The 23,765-nt window shown below is 40.1% G+C and overlaps 2 protein-coding genes across 7 annotated transcripts in view; one reads left to right on the top strand and one right to left on the bottom strand.

Moving 5' to 3' along the window:
• Positions 1-727, bottom strand: part of LOC148372823 (uncharacterized) — a 38,338-nt gene extending 37,611 nt beyond the window's left edge. Inside the window, exon 1 of one of the 4 annotated variants that reach the window (XR_015849568.1) lies at positions 389-726. The gene's annotated coding sequence lies outside the window, so the exon portion shown is untranslated. Of the gene's footprint in view, positions 1-388 lie in introns of all 4 variants that reach the window. The other 3 variants (XR_015849567.1, XM_088327400.1, XM_088327399.1) reach the window with 3 other exon arrangements.
• On the top strand, positions 288-23,502 carry dap3 (death associated protein 3). 3 transcript variants are annotated; one of them, XM_088327405.1, is made up of 13 exons: positions 288-562; positions 14,173-14,214; positions 15,528-15,641; positions 15,722-15,823; positions 15,927-16,035; positions 16,135-16,227; positions 17,164-17,294; positions 18,898-18,978; positions 21,105-21,269; positions 21,339-21,398; positions 21,467-21,556; positions 23,128-23,245; positions 23,332-23,502. In XM_088327405.1, exons 2-13 carry the CDS (start codon positions 14,176-14,178, stop codon positions 23,415-23,417), a joined length of 1,188 nt encoding a protein of 395 aa, XP_088183531.1. In that variant the 5' UTR covers positions 288-562; positions 14,173-14,175; the 3' UTR covers positions 23,418-23,502. The 3 variants fall into 3 exon arrangements, with proteins under 3 accessions (XP_088183531.1, XP_088183530.1, XP_088183529.1); XM_088327404.1 differs by lacking the exon at positions 288-562 and adding an exon at positions 13,750-13,848; XM_088327403.1 differs by lacking the exon at positions 288-562 and adding an exon at positions 13,858-14,082.
• Positions 23,503-23,765: the final 263 nt, after the last annotated feature.

The raw sequence follows: 23,765 nt of genomic DNA, 5'->3' as shown, positions 1-23,765 counted from the left end.
TACAGCGGGTAGGCTCGCTGACATTTCCACGGAGCTACTTCCAGTAGGAGCAAGCGGGGGTGTTGCCGCACTAATCCTGTCAAGTGTCAACGCGAGCGTCCACGCAACGAACAAACCCCGACACGTCACGATCACGCATGGTTGACACTCAACCTAAACATCGCACGCGCGTTTTTTTCTCATGAAAACACGCGCGGAAGTTAGAGCTTAAAACACGCCACCTTTTTTCTCCCCCTTCACTGGCGGGAAACGGCACCCGCGTGCACACGCAGGACATACTCGGCAACAAGGGATAAAATTAGCGCAAAGTGCACGCTAGCGACGCTGGTTGGCGCTAACAGGCCCACGCAGCGTCGCCGTGGAATGAAAAGCCACGCTGGCTACTTACCTAACAAGCCCGAAAAGAAGCGAGCGCGTCACGGAGCAAACTGCGTTGGAGACGCTGGAGTGAACGTGTCCCTGACCGGACCCGTTTCCCGCCTCGGTCGTGGCGTGGACCTCCGCCCACCTCCGCGTGACGACTTGATTCTCCGCGCGTGAATGACGTGGCGAGTGAAAAAAGGTTCGAAAAACACAAGCTTCCACGGAGCGAGCTTCGGCACATTGGAGGAGTGTTTTCATAATCATATAGTCGACGCTTCTCGGTTTGACGATAGGGGGCGCGCTGGTTGCCTTGTGATGTTGGTTTTGCAAGCGTCTTCCCAGGCTGAAAAAGTTGCGTCGTTTCCCGCCTGTCGGAAAGAGTCGGGTTGTGTTCCACGGAGGATGAACGCGTCACTCACTTTCTACGTGAGAGGGTGGGCAGTGAACACAACATTCCACTTTAAAAGACACGACAGGGAGAGAGTGTTATTACACATTGCATTTCCTGCAAAATAAATAAATAAAAAGACGAATACACATAGTACACATATAGATTGTCATTTTATTATCTTAATTGCTTTGAGACTGGGAGGTTCGGGTTCGCGCCCCGGCCGAGTCATTCCTAAGACTTAAAAAGTGGTCGGCGGCGCCCTCTGTTGGCTGCGGCTGCATCGGCTCGCTACAACGGGTCAGGTGCAATCGACATTTCGTTCTGTGTACATTGTTACACAGAATGACAATACAAGGAAATTATTATTATTATTATTATTATTGAAAATAATTATCAATAGTTGAATAGATTGTTTGTCTAAGAAGCCCATGGCCTGGAATTAATTGCTGTATTTTCCGCTCTATAAGGCGCACCGGGTTATAGGGCGCACCCCCAAAAAATTGTTTTTGGTCCTATATTTTCCATACATAAGGCGCACCGGATTATAAGGCGCTACAATGGGAACGTCGACAAAACAGTCAGATAGTTCAGTCAAACTTATTACCCCCTTAACATTACGAAAGCTTGCAAAGAAGCAAATACATGTCGTAGACACGTGCGGATGCGGTGTCCGTACGATGTCACCAAACAAACATTTCTTAGTTTCCATTTTATTTTTTGCTGGCAACTGTGTGGACAGCAAAGTAAGAATTTGATTGTGCAGGGATACGGGGTTCTTTACTGTGCATATGACAATAAACACTTTGAATTGAATTTAGTTTAAAAATAGACTCATCACAGAAACATCAAGATCGTTCTAAAACAAGATACCGGGAAAATATAAATTTGCATAGCTCACCTAAGTTCTTTTGCAGCCTTCACGCTCATTAATGATACCTGACCATGGTCGAGTGTAGTAAATCCAGGAGAGTAAAATATTTACAAATACAGAATATTAAAAAATGTTTTCTCTGCCGTAGTGAAACCCAACCAACGTGTGATTCACATTCATCTTTTTTGGCCAATTGCAGGCTTTGTTTCGCCCCTTTAGCCTATGCGAGCCTGTAAATGATAAAAAGGATCCGCCCCCTTTACCTCCGAATAACTTTAGCCAATAGTGATGATTGACACATTGGTTAGGAAATGAAACGCCGGTATATAAATCCCAGCATACACCGCGGACTACTTCGCCTTCGGGGGAAAATCTAGTCGACGGCTGCTTGCCTTAGTTGCAAAACTTTGCGACTTAATATTGATCCATATATAAGGCGCACTGTATTATAAGGCGCATGGTCAGCTTTTGAAAAAAATAAAGGCATTTAGGTGCGCCTTATAGTGCGTAAAATACGGTAATTTGACATTCTAAAATAACAACTTGTGTTATTACAATGTTATCACAATGTTATTATAACGCTATCTGAATAGCGGAACAGAAAGCTAAAAACAAAGCTAGATCGCTAGCTAGAAAAGAGGCCACAATTTAGCTTGGTAACTAGAAAAAAGGTTAAATGTTCAATGGCATGCAAAAAAAATGTAAAAATCTAGCTAGATAGCCAGCTGAATATCTAAAAAGGTAAGAAGATAGCCAGCTACAAAGTTTAAAAAGTAGTTAGCTAAAATAAACTGCAGATATTTTGCTCATTTGCATTATAAACCCATATCATTAAATTTACTTTAGCTTTGGGAGGTTTTCATTGACTTGAGAAGCGTTATATAAATGCAGACCATTTACATTTACGTTAACACAGAAGCTCAAGGCCCCCATTGGTATTTAATCACTGGTTGATATAATCAGTAAAATATATAAAATTTGTTGGAATATTACTTACTATATGTCGCTACATATATATTGATAATTGTATGCGTTTTCCAGTACTTTACGTTTGCTTATTCTAATATTACATTATTATTTTAATCATTTGATTCGTTTACTTGTTACTGATGGACCATATGAACAAAAATATATTTGAACAAAGTGTTTAGAATATCATCTTAATATGTCGCACAACAACATTAAAAAGTGCCATTGTAATGGTGCACGAATATTTACAGGATAAAATACCACATTTCAAATTCATAAGTTAAGGGTAATAGTAAAATACAAATGGTGGGGTGTCTCTTAACCACTTTGGTCGTAGGGGCACCGATTCCTGTGGTGTGTCTTGGAAAAAATAGGTCGATAGCCGGGACAGGGGAGAAAACCGTGGTCGGGATCAAAAACGAGTCGTAAGCTGGGACGGTTGAGCAAAACGTGGTCGGGGTCAAAAAACAGGTCGTAGCCGGAGACAAACGGGGAAATCAGGAACGAACGGGTGGAAAACGGGTGAAAAAAGCGGGACCGACGGGAGTCAGTCAAAATGCTTGCCTTGTAGGAACAGAGGTTCGCTGACGGACTGACAACAGGCGAGTGAAAGGACTGAGTTTAGGTAGGACGGGGAACCAATCAGAAAGCCCGCAGCGGCTAGCACCAAACGAGCGGGGACAGGTGCAACTTATCAGTCATCATGACATTTCTGGTAACAGTTATGAACTATGGTCAGCCATGTTGCTGAAGCTTTTGTGACACGCACAAACGGCCCTTTCTACATTTCACTGGTCCAAAATTCAATTTGTTTTTTGTTTTATTGTGATAAAAAACATTAAAGAAACTTTCTTCCCAAGCCATCGTTTTCGTTGTCGAAGTCTCGCGGAACCCTGATGTTGATTTGAACATGCTGAGGCGAGACACAGTTCCCTCCATCTTTAAGTCCCTTGTAAATGTATCCTAATATTTTTCTTTTCATTCAAATTCAACGTGAAGTAATTAAGATAACCCACGTCAAACTCTTTTAATCTGAGCTGGGTTTTACGTATCTGAGTCCGATATGAATCTTCCATGATTGTGTGATACATATTCCACGACTGATAATAAAGATTAGCGACCGACTTTCAAATCAGATGAAAGCTTCACAGATAGCGCGTTTGTTCAGTTTCAGCTTGTCTGTGTAGTGATAAGGAAAAGGGGAGGGGTTATCGTACACAGAGACTGGTCTGTAGTTAACTGCTGGTAGAAAAAAAAACAAGCTGCAGGTGTTTTGTGTGTTTGCAATTCTTTGGAATACTGCAATCAGATTTATTTTTTCAAATTTTAGTTCATGATTGCCCAAGGCCTAGTCAGGTGTTGCAGTGCAGGCCAAAAAATGAGTCGCCTATAGCAAAATGGGGCAGGATTGTTAAAATGCGAAATCAAAGCGTGCAGCTAGTAGATAGCGTTAATAACCCAACCTTAACATAGGCTGTTATGTATGTTCGTCAGACTATCAAGGTAAATTTAAGTTAAAAGTAAAATAAAAATAGAAATCAGGAGTTCAACTTGCTCAATATCAGGTGTTCAATTGCGCATTCATCTTCTAATAAACGGAAATTTTGGATATGAGTTGAAAACCCGCAAATAGTAATGATTTACTAGAGTGTTATCCGCAAAACCAAATAACTTCTTGGATTTTATTGAATATGCACAGCAGCCTTACCTGTCAGCATCAAAATAAAATATTAAATCCCTACACATTTTTTGTCTTTAAGTTCTTTGCCATTGAACTTCACAATTTTTTAATTGTCTTTGTTAAAATTGCAGAAATATTACATCATATTATTATTAGTAGTAGTACAACTAGTATGTACAGTAAGACCTCGGTTATCGCGGTTAATGGGGACCAAAACCACCCGCTATAAGTGAAAATCCGCGAAGTAGCGGCGCACCTTCCAAAAAAACTAAAAAAAAATTTGTTTTTAAATTTTTTTTTTTTTAATTATTATTTTTTAAACCCGGTTAATGGGGAGCAAAACCACCCGCAAAAAGTGAAAATCTGCGAAGTAGCAAAGCCCCTTCAAAAAAAAATAAAAAAAATAAAAATCTCATCTCATTATCTGCACCGCTTATCCTTATTAGGGTCGCGAGTGAGCCCCTAACCGGCGGCGCGGGTACTTTCGGGCGCGATACGGACGACACCGCGACCAGCCGAGCCGGAGGCCGGCCTGTCGGAAGCGCAGCAGAATGCGCGTTCACGCGAGGGCGAGGATTTTGTACAAGAGTCGGATTTGGGCACAACACCGGCGCGCGGTTTTGGTGCGGCTTCCGCTTCACCGCCCCCTAACCCCACAGGTCTACCCTACCCCTTTCCCCCGCGGCCGCCCGTCCGTCGGCCGGAGCCATCGAGGGCCGTGTAGCGCCATGTAGAGCCATCGCGGCCCGAGCGGGAGACGTGACGTTGGTGACTTTTTCATCCGCGTTAACAAACGCATTTTCTAAAATACAATCGCTCTTTATTGTTTAAATAAACGCGTTACATAGACTACGATCGCCCAATTATTTTAATTAGCTCGCTTTATTGTTTTGAACGTCGAACCGCGAAGTAGCGAGGTCCAACTGTAATTTATTAATGTGCTGAGCATCTGCAGATCCAGAGTGAGCCACGCAATTAGTTTTCTTCATGGAAGAGGGCGACAGTGAGACCAAGAATTCTAAATTGGCACATACCTGTCGCCCAAAACAATAGAATTTGTAATACTATTGGCAAGCTAGCAGCAAGTCCAGTACATATTCACTTGTTAATTTTTTTCAATAATGGAGGAGTACCTATCTATTGGTGCTTTTATTGAAAAGAGGCAGCACGTGCACTTCATACGGTGAACAATAACTTTTTTTTTTCTATGCTATTTATCAAACCTTCCTGTGTGGAGTTTGCATGTTCTCCCCGTGCTTGTGTGGGTTTCCTCCGGGGTCTCTCGTTTCCTCCCACATTCCAAAAACGTGCATCAATTGGCCGGACCAAATTGACCCTCGGTGTGGATGAATGAGTGAGTTGTCTGTCTCTGTGTGCCCTGATACTGGCTGGCAACAATTTCAGGGTACTGCCCAAGGATAGCTGGGATGGGCTCCAGCAGCCCCGCGACCCTACTGAGGATAAGCGGTGCAGATAAAGGACGGATGGATGGATGTAGTTCATTTATTTGTAAATCTGACTGTGTCTCACCTGACACCAACCTCACCGCACATTACTGACAGCAAATTAACTTAAGTATTATTTTTTTTCTAAATGCCTTTTCATATGTATGTGGGTCTATTTTGGACATGGTGGTTTATTTTTTTTAAATTGTAAAAGACATAAGAATCAAAGTTCAGATTTTAATGAAGCACTTTAAGGTAAGGATGGAAGAGTTTATGCAAGGTTAGCAATCCAGTGCAATGAGGGTTGTAGAAATGAAGTCGTTTGGATCCAGTGAAGTAAAATGTCAGGCGATAGAAGAGTATCTGCTAGGATGAGCAGATCGGTGAGGTCATCCAGGATGTGCGACTTAGAGACAGTGTCACAGAAAAGTGGCGTTGGCAGCCAGTGCCCGAGGTGGCGGTAATGAAGATACTGAGATTCCTTTTAAGTGTGACTCAGATAGACGAGATTAGAAATGAGCTCATCGGAAGCCGAGATAGTGAGATGAGCGATTTATGAAAGGATGATTATGATGGAGCTGCTAAGGCAGGAGAAAAAGTGAGAACGCTAAGAAAAAGGATTTCATAGGTTAGTTGGTGTCAGTGAGGATGTAGAAGTTAAGTAAGATAGAAAACAATAACATACTGTGGTGACTCGAAATAAGACTTGACCAATGTTCTCTCTAATTTTCCACGGGTCTGAGCGTTCACACAAAGTCGGTGAGCAATGCTTGAAAAAACAGTGAGCAACAGCAACCCCAAGTGTGGCAACTAAATCATTATCAAACATGTCCAAAACTTGACATCACGTTACATTTTGCCGAGTTTCCGGCAATGCTAAATTATTTTTCACTTTTGAATGAATTGACTAATGTACGATTGCAAAGGTTGCAGGGCCTACAAACGTCATTTGTTTTTACAATTATTTCACAAGATTTCCATTTCTTTTATTCCTGGTATCTTTTGTCGCATAATACTAACATTTTTGGGGGCTTATTTAGTCGTTTGCACGATACAGAACTGTATATAATTACATTTTATAGTGGAAGTACAATGTTGGCAACAAGATTGACTTGATATAATTGGAAATTATTTGAATGCAACAGAAACTTTTTCCTCTTTTTCCTTGTTTTTTCTCCTTTTTGAATTCCTTTTTAAAAAAAATCTCATCGTGTTTATTTTTTCGTAGCTGTTACTTTTTTCTTGCTTTTTTGTTCTTACCTTTTTTCCCTTTATTTGCTTCTTTCTTTTTTTCTGGCTTTTCTCTGAATTTTTCCTGCTCTTTTTTTCCTCTTTTTCTCTCCTTTTGTTTCATTTTTTTCTCAGATTTTCACTACTTTTCATTTTGGTATTTCTTCCTTTTTTGTTCTATTTTCCTTTAAGTCATTTTGTGCACAGTTTTACCTAATATTTGGTCGTGTAGGGATTAAAGAAGCAAAAAAAAAACCTGAAGAGCCGTTTGGGACCCGAAAGAGCCGGTTCTTTTTAGTGAGCCGAGCCGAGGAAGCCGGTTATCGAAAAACTCTTCTGACTTTACTCAACTTCGTTCTACTTCGACATTGACTTCAAAATACCGCATTTATAACACAGCGTCAGGGGAACCCGTGTATTTTTACCTTCGTGCACTGTAACTTTGACTTAATTCGCTTTTTAATTAGCAATTTCGAGCCCTCATTTTTGTGAGCTGGCTAGATTTTCTTGTGCGCGGAAAAGCTCTGGGTAGTGTGCAATTGCGCACACACGCAGCTTAGAGGGAACATTGGACTTGACTCAAATTTGCTACTCGTGTAATACTCTCATGGAGAGTGACCATGATGTTTCCAACCTCAAAGGTCAACGTTGACTCATTCCCGACAACATTGGTCAAGATTTCCCCCGAACGCCAAGTAGTCCGCGGTGTATGCTGTGATTTATTTACCGGCGTTTCATTGGCTAACCAATGTGTCAATCACCATTTGAATCGATCACTATTGGTTAAAGTTATTCGGAGGTCAAGGAGCGGATCCTTTTTTTCATTTACAGGCTGGCATAGGCTTAAGCGGCAAAACAAAGCCTGCAATTGGCCGAAAAAGATGAATGTGTATAGCACGTGGTTGACGGCATACAGAAAGCATTTCTTACTATTCTGTATTTGTAAATATTTGATTCTCCTGGATTTACTACACTCACGGATATAAGAGGACCGTGGGTGCACATTATTATTGAACACAACGACTTCGGTGAGCTACTCCGGCTATATATTTTCCCTGTATCTTGTTTCAGACTGAACTTGATGTTTCTGTGATAAGCGGTGCAGATAATGGATGGAATGGAGTGTCTATTTTTAAATTAAACTCAATTCCAAGTGTTTATTGTCATATGCACAGTAAAGTTGCGAGCGAAAAAGAAAATAGAAACTAAGGAATAGTTGGCATTTCTTGAATCCCAAGACTTTAACCTTCCGAATGATGGAACGATGCATTTGAGTGACATCGTACGGACACCGCATCCGCACGTGTCCTTGACACGTATTTGCGTCTTTGCAAGCTTTCGGAATGTTAAGGGGGTAATAAGTTTGACTGAACTATCTGACTGTTTTGTCGACGTTCCCATTGTACCGCCTTATAATCCAGTGCGTCTTATGTATGTCAAATATAGGACCAAAAACTATTTTTTCGGGGTGCGCCCTATAACCCGGTGCGCCTTATAGTGCGAAAAATACAGTACCTTCTGTTTCACTAGTTCTATTCTACTCATAACACCATCTATCCATAACACGTCAATCGCGGCCTACCTCTTGGTCTCCTTCCATTTCACTGGTTCTAGTTTCAAATTCATACTATGGCCTTCCTTTGTGAAGCTTGCTTCTTTGTGTGTCACAGTTTTTACTTGCTTCTGGAATATGACAAACTATGAAATATAATAACTCTCATAGTAACACACATTTAAGTGTTTAACTAGCACGTCTGTCTCAGTTGATTTGTCCTAAATCAGGGATTTCCAACCTTTATGATGCCGAAAGCTACTTTATGTTAATGATCATTGCAACGTGCTACCAGTTTTATATGTGTTTCTAAAATTATTTTGGTCCTATATTGTTTCTATGGTGTTTCCAGATTAATTATTAGAAGTATGATTAAATAGACAGCCAAGCACAAAATATATTTTTACTAAAAAAATCACAATGACCTAGCGTTGGTGAGCTATTTTCAGTGGTTCACTCAGCTGTCCTTAGGGAGCTACCTGGCACCACGTTGGGGGCGCCTGTCCTAAATAAAGCATCTGTTTTTTGTTTTCCTAGGAGCTCAGTGTATCTGCTCTGAGATAATTTCTTCATCGAATTTTTGCAATTCCTGTGTATTTTTCAACTCTTGGCTGACTTAAGTAGTCAGGAAACCAGCAGAGGTGAAAGGTGGATGTAGCAGTGTGATGTCAGACTCAATTCTTATCAACTCAGTATTCCAGGTAAAAAAGCACATAAGATCATTTGTTTCTGTTTATGTTATAAAGTCACTTAAAAGTTGAAGCTCTTTTTAGACATTGGTGGTGTCAAGAACTGGAACAGGATCTGCGTGACGTTTCTCACACACGCCTTTTATTTTATGGGAAATGGGGAGTCATGCACATTAAGCAGCAGTCTGACGTGAAATGGTAGGAAGCCAGAGGCCGACGAGATCGATACCAATTGCCCGAGCAAATATCGGACAGATAGGGTCGATACCGGAATGGATGGGACAGACAGAATTTATATCAAAGCAGGATATCAAAATTAAACAGGACAAACTAGACGGGAACGAAAACTGGAGATAATAATAAACAGGACAAAAGTAGACGGGAACGATACCTGGAGATAATAATAAACAGGACAAAAATAGAAGGGAACGATACCGGACAGGAAACGGAGACAGGAAACCGGACGGAGTCAAAACCCACATCTTGCGGGGCAGAGGTTCGTTGACAGACTCACAAAGGGTGAGTGAGAGCACTGAGCTTAAACAGAAGGGAAGCCAATCTGACAATGAGCCGCAGCTGGCGCCACACGGGCGGGGCCAATTGGGCGCAATGGCAACCATGACAGGTGGTCCGCAATGGACCTTTAAAGGGCACATATAATGTGATTTTAGCTACAGTACTTATTATGATTCCTTACCTTTGACACAATGGTGATGCTTTTTCAGATAGACTAAATGTTATTTGAGTGGAGACAGTTTAAAGTTTAGTCGACACTAAAATTAAAGAGAGAAGACATCAATGGATTTTGAACTTGCAAGGCATGGAGAGAAGCCTTCAGATATAAAAGTATGACCTGTTCTAATGGCCCTTCCCTGAGCCCTTTCTTTTTTATTAACTCTCCAAGGTTACAAAAAGCAGATCGGCCCTAAAGAGTTTGGAAAAAAAGAGCAGCAACACGATTGGCCTATAGTGACAATGGTGTTATGGTCAAAACAACAAACAGTGTGTAATATAATCAAAATGTCAAGACCAGAACGGAGACAGGACCCACTTGCGTTGCGTTTCTCACAAGTTTTGTTGGAAGAAAGAGAGAGGGCTGCGCCCACGATCCAGTGTTCGCTGGACGGAAGCAAGTCGCTCTGGTACTCGGATTGTGCTCTGAACGCAGAAGAGGATCTTCCGTGGCGAGCGATAGCGGTGTCATGGACGTAAAAGCGGGGTGGTAGCACGGCCAGGTAGCAAAAACGTGGTCGGAAGCGAGTCATAAGCCAGAATAGGAGAGAAGACGTAGTCGGGGACAAAAAAAGGTCGAAAGCTGGGACGGGAGAGCAGACATGGTTAGGATCAAAAACGGGTCTACGCTGGGGACAGACGGGAGCAAAAACGGGACAGGTGGACGTCAGGGTCGAAAAAGGCTTGCCTAGTGTTCACTGAGGTTCGCAGACGGACTGACCAAACAGGGACAGACAGGACTGGGTTCAAATACTGATCGGGAGCCAATCAGAACCGGCGGCAGTTGGCGCCAAAAGAGCGGGCACAGCTGAGTCACATCAGTAATCATGAAAAAAATAACAAACTCCTATTTAATCAGATTTGCAGGCGTCCGATATCGAAAACAGAATTTACTCATAGAGACAATTTTCAGATGCTCCATCGACAAACCTTCAAATATTTAAATTAAAAGGTTTAACGTCTAATGTTTTTTTTATCATGTCATTTCAATAATGTTTGGTATAGCCCAGGGGTAGGGAAACTATGGCTCGGGAGCCATATACTGTATGGTTCTTTTCATGAGTACATATGGCTTTGAAATAAAATGTAACTATCTCTCTGTGGCGTTCCAAAGTGATTTTCATCCCTATTTTGTCCATATAAAGCCGAAGCGACTTAATGCAGAAGTGTGATAAGAAACCATTTAAACTGATAAATAAAAACGCTGGAAAACGACTTTGATTGGGTGAGCAGTACAAGTGGGCGGATCCCTCCACACAGCGCAAGGCACTTCCTTCTCTCTCTCTCTCTCTCTCTCTCTCTCTCTCTCTCTCTCTCTCTCTCTCTCTCTCTCTCTCTCTCTCTCTCTCTCGCTCAGTGCAGTCTACACCAAAAGTGAATGTGATGATATGCTTATTGTTTGCAGTAACTTGTGACATTTTTACAAAATAACTTTGTATGCACATTGTTTTGAAACCGTTATTAAGGACACATTTCATGGAAAAGAAATCCCTCAACACTCTTAACTGAAGGTGGAAGACAAATTGTAAATGGCATATTTACATTGATTTGGGACACATGACTTGGCATTATTATGATTTCATACATTTGATTACATCATCAACTGACACACAGTGAAAAAAATTGTGCTGAAGAATTAGCTTTTGTCTAGAGAGTGTATTTGGCAGTTTTTTTAATTGTGTCTGAAAATGTATGGTGTGGCTCTCTACATTTCTTTTTAAAACATTTTTGCTTTTATGACTCTTTGGGTCTAAAAGGTTCCTGACCCCTGGTATAGCCTCTTTATGATTAAATTTTTTCTAATTAGCTTCACTTGATGAATGCTAATTGTGTTAATATTACGCCCATAGCTGAAAGAGAAAAAAAGTGACAGTGAAGGCCCCTGACAGATGTACATACCCAGCTGTTTCCACAAAAAGTGTTGCGGCACTGTTTGGAGGAAGTTTTGGAATTTTTTAAAGACGTGATTGAGCAAACACCACGTTAACTGTGTTTTATTGAGAAATTGGCATTTTAGAATGCCCCAGGCTCCAACAACCGAATTCTGTTAAATACATCTCCTTTAAGACACATTTCAGTTCATATTGTGGTCAAATTCCAAATTGAACCATCCCAATAGTCATGCAAATTCCAATCAGTTCAACTTGTGCTTTGCACCAATTTTTCTCCAGGGAGCTATAAATGCCAGTTTCATTCTGAGTAATATGATGCAATGGCGGAATCGTAAATAGAATCGTAAAAGTAAGTAATCAAAGCCGAAAGGCTCCAATATAAATCCTCTGTCAGACAATGCGAGACTTTCTCGCTCGACTTTTAACGCTGATGGTGATATTGTGCTCTTGAGTGAGATTCTGTATTAATTTGATTACTGCGAAAGATGCCGACTCTGCCTCTGGTATCTGGGGCAGTTTTCCCTGCTTGGCTTGGTTGGTAATCAAGCTTCACATAGAGGATTAACTAACGCTTCGGGAGGCCCCGGAGCAATGTATTTTTTTTATGCTTTATCTTCACCCGTCACTCTGCCTCCTACTTTTTGTGTACTTGATTGTGCCAGAATGAGTACACTGACCTTAAAACGGCCAGCAAACAACAATGACTACATTACTTACGGAATGTAACCTTTTGAAAGAGAATATAGTAGAAGTCTTTTGTTCAGCGTTAACTGTGTAGTTACTGTAGTACATCGCGGTGCATGTATTACGTTTTTGCGATATGGAAAAACTAAATGTATTCCACCATTGAATGTAAGTAGCTCTACCCTGTACTAATCAATAGAAAGAGATATGTTTAAAATAAATTTACAATACAAAAAATCATCATTCAATAAACGTAGCGATAACTTATACTAATCAATAGAAAAATATACGTTTATTCTATATCTATATCTATCTGTATATCAAAGCCATATCCTCCTAAAGGTGGCTTAATGTAAAATCAAAATAAAAACTGGCAGTCTACAAACACATGCAAACCCTTTGAAACTTCAAAATTAGTCCATGAGAGAGAGAGAGAGAGAGAGAGAGAGAGATAGAGAGAAAGAGAAAGATAGTGAGAAAGAAATAAGTAGAGAGAGAGAGAGAGATAGAAGGGGAAAGAGAAAATTAGTGAAAAGAAATAGAGAGAGAGGGAGAAAGAAATAGAGTGAGAGAGAGAGAGAGAGAGAGAGAGAGAAGGGGAAAGAGAAAGGTAGTGAGAAAGAAATAAATAGAGAGAGGGAGGGAGACTGAGTGAGAGAGAGACTGAGAGAGAGAAGGGGAAAGAGAAAGATGGTGAGAAAGAAAGAAATAGAGAGAGAGAAAGAGAGAGAGGGAGAGAAAGAGGGGAAAAGAGAAAGTTAGTGAGAAAGAAATAGAGAGAGCCCTTTATCACAAAGAGTCTCAAAGGGCTGCACAGACTATTGCAAACTGTAGTCTGCACCATCCCATGATCTAAAACCTACATGAGGGCAAGGAAAAACTCAAAACCTCAACATGAGGTAAATGAAGGAACCTTGAAAAGGGACTGCACAAGACAAGAGGTAATCCCTCTTCCAGATGACCAGGGTGCAACGGATTTTGCAATGACAAATAACCCAATGAAAGAAAATGAAAGAGAGTGAAAGAAAACAAACGGAATTGTCGAATGTCGAAATCCAAGTAAAGCTTTGAATATATTAAAGTAGCACATCTGAAGCAGTTAGCACAGTTATGACTCATAAAACCATTGAAACGTGACACTTAAAGAAACGTGAATTATATATATGTATATGCATTTGTTCATGCTTGTCAGTGTCATTGACAAACTATACTTAACACTTGTATAATTACATGCTCGATTTGACATAAATTGATACATTTACACCGGTCCAAGTTTGCATAACCCATACTTTTATTTCGCTTTACGGGAATCTTGCAACCAGATCCGCTGTTGTACTACGTCACTTCCGGTTAGTCTCATTGTATGATGGCTGCGCCCGTGATGTTTCTCGCACATTGACTTCTACTACATTTTTGCGTGCGATTCTTTTCATGCACCATACCCGGGAATGTAAACGAGGGGAGTGTATGAACATAAATCGAGACGGGGCAAAAGTACAACTGATTTTGTGTTTTTGCAATAGCTAACATCGTAGCGCTCGAAGATACTAGCCTGCAAGCTAGCGGCTAAGTGTTTATAAAAGGTGACAGGACAGTGCTGTGTGAAGTGTTCATCTTGGGCACATTTGCGTAATATGCTTTGTTTAACTTGCTATGTTATAACTATTTTACAGACCATGGCTCTTCACAGAATTTCCTCAAGGCTTCGGCAAACGGTGAGTTTGTAAAGAGGGTTCCAGCCATTATCTGCACCGCTTATCCCCAGTAGGGTCGCGGGGGTGCTTGAGCCCATCCCAGTCATCTTCGGCCAGTGGGCAGGCGACACTCTGAACTGGTTGCCAGCCAGTCGCAGGGCACACAGAGACAGACAACTCACTCGCTCATTCACACCTAGGGGACAATTTGGACCGGCCAATTAACCTAACATGCATGTTTTTGGAATGCGTGAGGAAACCCAAGCAAGCACAGGGAGAACATGCAAACTCCACACAGGAGGTTCGATCCCATGACCTCAGAACAGTGCCGCTCACGCCCTAACCACTGCACCGCCGTGCTGCCTGTAAGGAGAATTCCCTAGTTTATAAATCATTGTTTTACGCAGCCCTTGGTGCGTAAAACTCGAATTGTTGATCAATCTGTCTATCTATCTACCTGTATCTCTATTTTTTTAATTATTGAATTTCCCAGTGTCAACCAAATTGCCAGAATTTAAATGGAAGACCCCAATAAATATCACAATCAAAGGAGATCTCCCCCCAAAACCCGTTTACTACATTAGTGTTTTAATGTACAGTACATTTGACTGATTGCGAATTAAATTGTACATAACAGTCTCGTTTTACTTCATGTAAACATTAGTTACAAATAAAAGTTGGGTATGTGGAGAAAATACAGTTAAAGTTTAATATTTTTCCTCCCTTTATCAGTGTTCTTTTTCGAAACAGTTGATATGCCCTGATGATATTTGAAATATTCTTTTAGTATAATCACTCGTCATACAAGCCATTTCACCACCCGGAAAGGTATTCATTTTTAAAAATTGATAGAGGGATTGAAAATTCCCCAATTCATTTCAATTTAAAAAGACTATATCAATACTATATTATTACTATATCATATATACTTTTATATGAATTTGCCAAGGAAAATTAAATTCAAATAGTTTATTTAATTATTAGATGTTATGGGAGGCCCAAGTGGTTTAACAGAAGGCCTGAAATGTATTTTTTCCTTTAGTATTGTAAGGTTGAGCTTTTTGTTTGTTTAGTTTTCTTGTTTTGATTTTGAATATGTCTTTCCTGCTCAAAAAATAGCATAGTACTCAAAAGCTTCTACTTTAGCTTATTCCCTTTTGGCACATTATTATGTAAAATATCTGTATTTACAGCTGTTTCAGTGCAAATATTTTGTTGTTTCCTTTTGTTAATCATTAGCTGCTGTCGCATTTGCGCTGTGCCGAAATAAAAAGCTACAATCAAACAGTTGTCGACTTATCTAAAGTATTGGTGCATATATATATTTTTTATAGGTAGGACACGTCCGGTGGCTTCATATCAGTGGATCAGGCCAGCAGCAGGAGGCCTTGGCAGTTGAGCCGCAACCTAAGTCCTCCTCAATATTTAGAACACAGGAGAACGATCCAGTAAGTAAATCTGCATCCCACGAACACATATGTACAACATACTTGTGTGCGAATTTGTGTGATTTTGATGTCCTTATCAGGCTTGTCAGTCAGAGAAACACATTGGCCAATATTATACGATACCATCTGCACACATCCATACCCTCTTTCCGCATGGTCTCCCACGACGATACCAGAAGCAGGTTGGTTCTTTACACAAACACCCACATAAAACAAACAGAAAACACACGATACACATGTTTTTATACAGTATAGAAGTTTTAACTGATGGCCCACTGTGTTTAGATAAAAACATTTACCGAAGCAGCCGTAATGGTGAGGCAGCCTGCTCTGGAGGTCATCTCTTACCTAAAAGAAGCAGACATGAGCAAACCTGTGCAGCGATATGTATTTTGTATCCTTTGAAGAAAAAAGAGAAACAATCTGTCTCAAGGACAAGGCAAAAATCATAAATTTTCTTTTATCTATATATGGACCTTATTGATTTGTTCAGATGGATTAACGGGCTGCGGGAAGACAATGTCTCTCTGTCACGCTGTTCACTTTTGCTATATGCAAGGATGGCTGGTGCTGCACATACCTGATGGTAAGTTGATAACTTAAAGGGACATTGTGTATTATTTAGCGCCTGATAGTGGTAAAAAAAACTCCAATAAAAAATAAAAATTGATGTGAGTAATAAGAAAAAAATACATGAACTACAATATAAACGTGCATTTTATCAGAATACTCTTATCTTAAGAAATGTATATTAATTTTACATGACATAAGGCCTACCTAGAGGGAGCTGACATGATTGTCTGCCATCTTGCTGCTACGTGTACCAACAAAAACCGAAATGATGACTGGATGCTCCGAACAAAGTTTCGTTGTTCTTTGACAATGACAGTACATTTTCTGAACTCTGAAACACTGGGCAAAAATATTTGAAGAAAAATAGTGCAGTTTGGTCTATTTGAGTTTCTGTGTAATCTTCCTTTTACTTTGTAGCGCTCTTTTTCAGTTGCACCACCTAATACAGCGACATCTACTTGTCAAATAATGCCCTTCAAACAACAGCAATTGTGATGTATAATATCAAGGTATTGTTCCGTAATAGAATTGAGGTCATTCTAGAGAGAAAAAAATATGAATTATATCAAATTTAAAGGGGTTATTTTTTAAATGTTATCCTTGTGTACCATAACTAAATTTAAAGGTAACGTCATGTATTGCATGTCGAATTTTCCTTATTGTCATTGATAACAATGTAGTGAACATTGTTTACAACAAGATTAGTCATGGCACTCCAGGATAACTATGTGATAAAGACCTAACTAAATATTATAAAATATAAAGTAAAATTTAAAATATAAAACGATAAAAAGGATGTCAAGAAGAATAGAAAAAACATTTACAAGTCAGTGGTAGTAAGAACTCCTTTTGCATATTATGGTATCATAACAATAAATAGGATGTAATAAACACAAGTGAAGTCATTGATTAACAAATTCCTTTTTTTTTTAATGTTTTCTCCGGAAAGCTCACAGCTGGGTTAAGAACTGCAAGGAGCTGCTCCCTTCATCCTTCAACGCCTCTCGCCTGGACCAGCCTTTACAAGCCACAGAATGGCTGCGCAACTTTAAAATAACCAACGAACACTTCCTGTCCAAGGTAGAAGCAACATTTTAGATTAGCCCTAGAAGTCCTAAGAATTGTCTTGCCCATGCAGCGGACAGCCAAGAGGTTGTATTATTTAAAACTAACAGCTCAATGTGGTGGGTGTGATGTTGAGTGATGCATAAAGTCAGTTGGCAAAAATACTAAAAAAAAAACAAAACAAAAAAACCGATAGATTGATACTTTATTCATCCCCGTAGGGAAATTCACACTTTCAGCAGTATCCTTGTATTGAAAAATAAAATAATAAAATAAAAGAAATAGAATACAAAAATACACAATATAACGTGTTGATATAGAGTATTTAAATAGTGCTATGTAAAATACACACTGTAATATGAATAAATATGCAAATGTGAGGGTGGGGTTTAATCTGGGCTTTTACTCCCCCGGGTGGACTTAAAAAGCCTCATGGCATGAGGAAGAAATGATCTCCTCAGTCTGTCCATGGAACAAGACTGTGACAGCAGTCTGTCGCTGAAGCTGCTCTTCTGTTTGGGGATAACTAGAAATTCACTAAGAAATGACAACAAAAGTAAATATCAAATTTAGAGCTTCAAAACAGGGACCTAATATTATAATGTCTTCATTCTGATAAGAAAAAATATACTCCAAAAATACTACTACAGTAGTACTACGTTATAAAAATACTATTACAGAAATATTACAACAGAAATACTAATGACTTGACTTAAAGAAATACTACAAAGATACTGGTATGGAAATACTTCTAAAGAAATTCTACAAAAATACCACTACAGTAATACTATAATACTAAAATACTGCTACATAAAACTACAGAAATACTACAAAAAACGGACTGCAGAAATACTACAAAACACCTTTAAAATAGGGGCCGGTTATGCCTCCACCACACATTCTTTTCTTCATAATAGATAGATAGATGGATAGATAGATTATTCATCCCCATAGGGAAATTCACACTTTCAGCAGTATCCTTGTGTTGAAAAATTAAATAAAAGATATAGAATACAAAAATACCCAATCTAACGTGTTGATATAGAGTATTTAAATAGTGCTACGGAAAATACACACTGTAATAAAAATAGGGTAATATGCAAATGTGGGCTTTTACTCCCCCTGGGTGGAGTTAAAGAGCCTCATGGCATTAGGAAGAAATGATCTCCTCAGTCTGCCAATAGCATGCCATGGGTCATTACTGAGTAGTTCACACCACAGTTTGCCTCATTTACAGATCAATGATGAAACTAATTCTGTCAATTGGTTGTACTTTGGCTTTCCTACATGGAATGTTAAAACAGCTTGGCTGTGGTACTTCTAGTGTTAAGTAGCTGTGTGATTAATAAGTCAGCATTGACATCAAGCAGGAACTAACAAGCTCCATCTCTGCACTAAATTGAGACTTCATTGGGTCGTCACAGCAGGTTGAGTTACACGCCGATGCTCATAAACCAGCAGGCGCTCGCCGGCAGCTGCAAGGCACGACAGTCATAATTATTTAATGAGATGCTAATGTAACCCGTTGCGTTTTGGCAATTAGTAATTTACTCGTAGTAATTAAATATAACTGTCGATGGTTACTGTTTTAAATGTAAAATGTATGTTTTGCCTGCAGATAAAGACAAGACAGCGCTATGTTTGGACCAAAAGAGAGTTCACGGAGGAGGGAAGCCCTTTAGGCCAGTTGGTGGACCAGGTTGGTGTGATCCGGCGTCTCGGATAGTGTTTTATTCGTATCAACGCTTATGCTTATCTCAGGCATGAAACCTTTTTATAATAGCTTTACATGGAGCTAAGGCGGGGGTCGCCAACCCAAGATGTTAAATGAGCCATAAATGACCTAAAAAAACAACGTTTCTGGAATCTCTAAAATTGTAAAGTCTTTAATAATCCTGTTTGTAAATTAAAGCAAAAAAGAGGGATTTATTCATAAGTTAGTTATTTAATAAACATTTTTTGCAGCATTATAAAATGTTAATAATGTTTGTCCCACAGAAACCATATTAAAACAAAGAATACAGTCTATTCCCCTCTCCTATTTTGCTCTATCAGTAGGGCAACGCTAAAGAGTTGCAGGCTGCTCTAAATGCTGACCCCTTAGCTATGTTATAAATTGAATTATTATGATTATTATGTCATTTTAAAATGTGTGATCTAAAATTTTGTTAAATCAAGCCATCTTATCGAAGACTTCATTTTAATACACTCAAACTGCTCCTGAAGAAAGCTTTTGCAAAAGTCAAAGAATGCTTGATTGGTTATCAACAACAAATACTAAATCAAGCATGTCAAACATAAGGCCCGCTGGCCAGATCCAGCCCATTGGATGATTTAATCCGACCTGCCATAACATTTTTAAATTTGTCAAAGAAAGAGTAGAACTCTAGGTCATTTCTATCAAGTTATGATTTCTTTTTAATTAATTCAAACCGAATGCTCTTTTCAGCCACTAGAGGGCACAGTTATGTATAGCGTGGTGAGTTGGTTTAGGTGTAAAACTGCATTCACTCCAAAAAAAAAAACAGTTAACACATTCAATGCCAAACATGAATGTTTTTGCACCATTAATTGTAAATAATTATAGTTCAATTCATATGGTCCCTTTAGGGAAATCAATTTTCACCGGGGAGTACAGTAAGTGCTGTCCCGGTAGAGTGAGCGCTAAGTGACCTATTGACAGCGCCTGGTATTACCAGGTGACCTCCAATCCGAGTACTCACCGCACCCGACCCTGCTTAGCTTCCCAAGATCGGAGGTCATCAGGGCGGTATGGCCGTAAACAGCTCACATAACACCATCCGTCTCAGAACATTAAAAAAAGAACGATAAAGTGTAACACTGGATAAAAAAAAACTAAAAAAAAATGTAGTCTTTTACTGACTCGACTCGTCTGAAAACAGTAAGTCTGGATCCGGCCCTAGCACCAAACTGAGTTTAACATCCCTGTACTGAATAATTTATACTTTTAATAGTATTTCTTTGCACAAACTGCATGTTAAATCTGTGTTAAAAGTGATTTAAATCAGTTATTGTTTTTGCACAGGATGACCGTTTGTAATCGTTGTCTTTAAACAAAAGTTTTTATGGGTTAGGTTTACATTTATTTTTGTCTAAAATGTATCTAAAAAGCCCAAAGTTACTGATAAAATTTAGGTTTTATTGTTTGGAGTTCTTGCCATCAGCCCCATTTACCATGAGTGAAAAATGGTGGTTCGATAAAACAAATCACACTTACTGGCAATTATCATAATTTGTTGATATTTTTCAATCACGCTCATAAGCTTCCAGCATGAAACTGACATTTAAACCAGGGCACAGACGTTTTAGTTTCTCCAACATATCTGAGGATTGTTGTAATTGTAGGTTTCAGTTCAGGGTATAGTGCACTGGTGGTCTGTGCAGCCCTTAGATACTTTTTGTGATTAGGAGCCATACATATAAACTTCCATCCATCCATCCTCAGTAGGGTCGCGGGGGTGCTGGAGCCCATCCCAGCTATCTTCAGGCCGTGGGCAGGGGACACCCTGAACTGGTTGCCAGCCAATCGCAGGGCACACAGGGACAGACAATTCGCTCGCTCATTCACACCTAGGGACAATTTGGACCGGCCAATTCACCTGACATGCATGTTTTCGGAATGTGTGAGGAAACCGGAGTGCCCGGAGGAAACCCACGCAAGCACGGGCAGAACATGCAAACTCCATGCAGGAGGTTCGATCTCATGAGCTCAGAACTGTGCCGCAGACGCGCTAACCACTGCGCCGCCATGCTGCCCCACATACAAACTTGACTTGACATTAACATTACCTGTTTCAATATCAGGGTATCGCCCGTGTGAAGAGCAGCAGCGACGTAGTGGGAGCGGTCATGAAGGAGTTGAGGCAGCAGAGCGGGCAGCCGGATTGCGATTTTCGCTTGGCAGTGGCTGTGGATGCCGTGAATGCTTTGTGGGGCGAGTGCAGCCTTCAAAGGGAGGACAAGAGCGTGGTGAGTTAAACTGTGGTAAGCTTGATAGATTTTGCAAAAATGTCCTAACGTGTTTGTGTGAGGTTTCAGGTGGATCCGGCTGAACTCACGCTGGTGCACAACCTGAGAAAGATGATGAGGAACGACTGGGTGAGCACACGCATGAAGTTCTCCGGACATAAATGGCCTTTTTTTTTCTCATGTCGTTTTTGTTTCAGACGGGAGGCGCCATTATCACCACACTGTCTCAAACGGGGGCTGTGTACCCGTCCAAATTGGGCTACTTGCCCCAGCAGATGCTCGGAGAGGTCAGTTTGCTAATGTTTGCTGTTGATCAAAAATTTGTTATTGTATTTTTCCTTTTGTTTAGTTAAAAAAAATATATATATTTTTTCCCTCTTTTTTAAGTCATTCCGTGCACAATCAATCCAACCATTTTCTGCGCCGCTTGTCCTCGCCAGGGTTGCGGGGGTGCTGGAGACCATCCCAGCTATCTTTGGGCAGTGGGCAGTGGGCAGGGGACACCCTGAACTGCATGTCCGTGCATAATGTTTTGTAATAATTGATAGTTTAGGGATTAAAGCAACATAAAACCTGAAGAGCCATTGTGGACTTAAACGAGTCAGCTCTTTTTAGTGAGCCAAGCCAAAAAGCCGGAATTACCATCTCTACAAGTGAAACGCGGTGTTTCGTACTTTCTCTGAAAATTTCAAATTCTTTGACATAAAACGACTTCATTTTATAGTAACGGAAATACTTCATTTCCCTAATAACTAGTTACTTGTACTATAGAGTGATTCAGGTACTAACTCAGTTACTTTTTAGAAGAAGTACTAAATAACTATAACTAATTACTTTATTAAAGTAACTTGCCCAACACCGCTGATCAATAAATGCACAAATCTGTTAATAAACCTGTATGAATTTCCTTTTTTTCCTACATAAGACGCACCAGATAAAAATGCGCACGTTAGAATATCTAGCACCTTCACATTTCTGGACAATTTCAGTATTTTAGTTCACCTTATAGTTCGTAAACTAAGGTAATTTGTTCCTGGCCTCCCCAAATCATCCAAGTTAACCCTAAATAGCTATGAAAGACATCTTTCTAATCATAAAAAAAACTAAAATTTTAATTGAACATTAAAATACTATAGGGCGGCGCAGTGGTTAGCACGTGTGCGGCACAGTTTTAAGGTCTTGGGAACCTCCTGTGTGGGTTCCAATCCAGCTACCAGACTTCCTGTGCGGAGTTTGTATGTTCTCTCCGTGTTTGCGTGGGTTTCTTCCAGGCACTCCGGTTTCCTCCCACATTCCAAAGACATGCATTTCTGGTGGATTGGCCGGTCCAAATTGTCCCTAGGTGTGAATGAGCGAGCGAGTTGTCTGTCCCTGTGTGCCCTGTGATTGTCTGGCAACCAGTCCAGGGTGTCCCCTGCCCACTGCCCGATGATTGCTGGGATGGGCTCCAGCACCCCCGCGACCCTACTGAGGATAAGCGGTGCAGCTAATGAGATGAGATTAAAATACAATATTTAAAATAAAAAAGACATTTAAAAAATAAAATGTGAGTTTATTATGAGCACATACCATAGAAGAAGTCAGCAGTTGCAAAGGTGTGGGAGGAGTGAGGGAGCGTGATAGAAAAACCAACACAAGCGCAAGGGATCAGGTGGGAAAGGCACATGCAAACTGGGACAAGCTAACGCTAGCAGTAAATGGGCTTGAGCACTCCGTCTTCGAGTGGTAGCGTCTGGAAATTATCGCAACGGGGATTTTCTCTCGTAGCTCGGGCAAGATTTTTGCTTGAAAAACATCTCTCGTAACTACTCTGTCATATAAAGTCTGAAAAACTGAAATTTGTCGATTCATCTTTTAGAGGGGCTTCGATAACATGGATCCCTTCATCCCGATATCCGTGCCTGCCTATAGCGAAAAAGAGTTTGAGAGCTGCTATCTTTACTTCACCGACCGCAACTGGCTGCAGCATCCATCGAGTAAGAGGCTCTTGTGTAGCAGATGTTTCATCTTTATGACAACAACGTCCTGTGTTTGTAACACTCTCCCCACTTTTCTTCATCAGGCCGGACAGAGGAGGGAAAGAATGAGCTCGTCTTCCTAACCAATATGAATCCGTCGTTAATGGACAGAGTTTGTGCGTTCCTATGAAATATCAACAATCACTTACGTCACAAAATGCGAATCTGTAAATGTTTCATTCACTATACCTGTCAATAAATGTTTTAAAAGACAATTTTTTTCACTTGCTTTTAATTTATGCAATGTATTATCAGAGATGCCAAATATATAAGATGCATAAAAACTTGTATCAGTGAACCTATACAATGTAATCATATTTTTTACAAATGATTTCAATACATACGCTGCCCTACTTATGAACGAGATACGTCCCGGACAATCATAAGTTGAATTGTTTCGTAAGTTGCTCCTGTGCTATATTTTGTATGTTTATATAAGTATGTTTAACCTGTATTTTTTACTAAAAAAAAACATTTC

Source organism: Urocampus carinirostris, chromosome 2, assembly GCF_059441175.1.
Source record: "Urocampus carinirostris isolate Australia breed hairy pipefish chromosome 2, RoL_Ucar_1.0, whole genome shotgun sequence".
NCBI classification, from domain to species: Eukaryota; Metazoa; Chordata; class Actinopteri; order Syngnathiformes; family Syngnathidae; genus Urocampus; species Urocampus carinirostris.
The sequence above is the reverse complement of the archived record's forward strand: the minus strand, read 5'-3'. Positions and strand labels throughout refer to the sequence as shown.

Excerpts from the sequence above, each read along its gene's own strand:
- dap3 (XM_088327405.1), top strand. The coding sequence starts at position 14,176 with ATGGCTCTTCACAGAATTTCCTCAAGGCTTCGGCAAACG. Across the intron at positions 16,036-16,134 it reads TGTGCAGCGATATGTATTTT|ATGGATTAACGGGCTGCGGG; the intron begins GTATCCTTTGAA and ends TGATTTGTTCAG. Across the intron at positions 18,979-21,104 it reads TAGGCCAGTTGGTGGACCAG|GGTATCGCCCGTGTGAAGAG; the intron begins GTTGGTGTGATC and ends TTTCAATATCAG.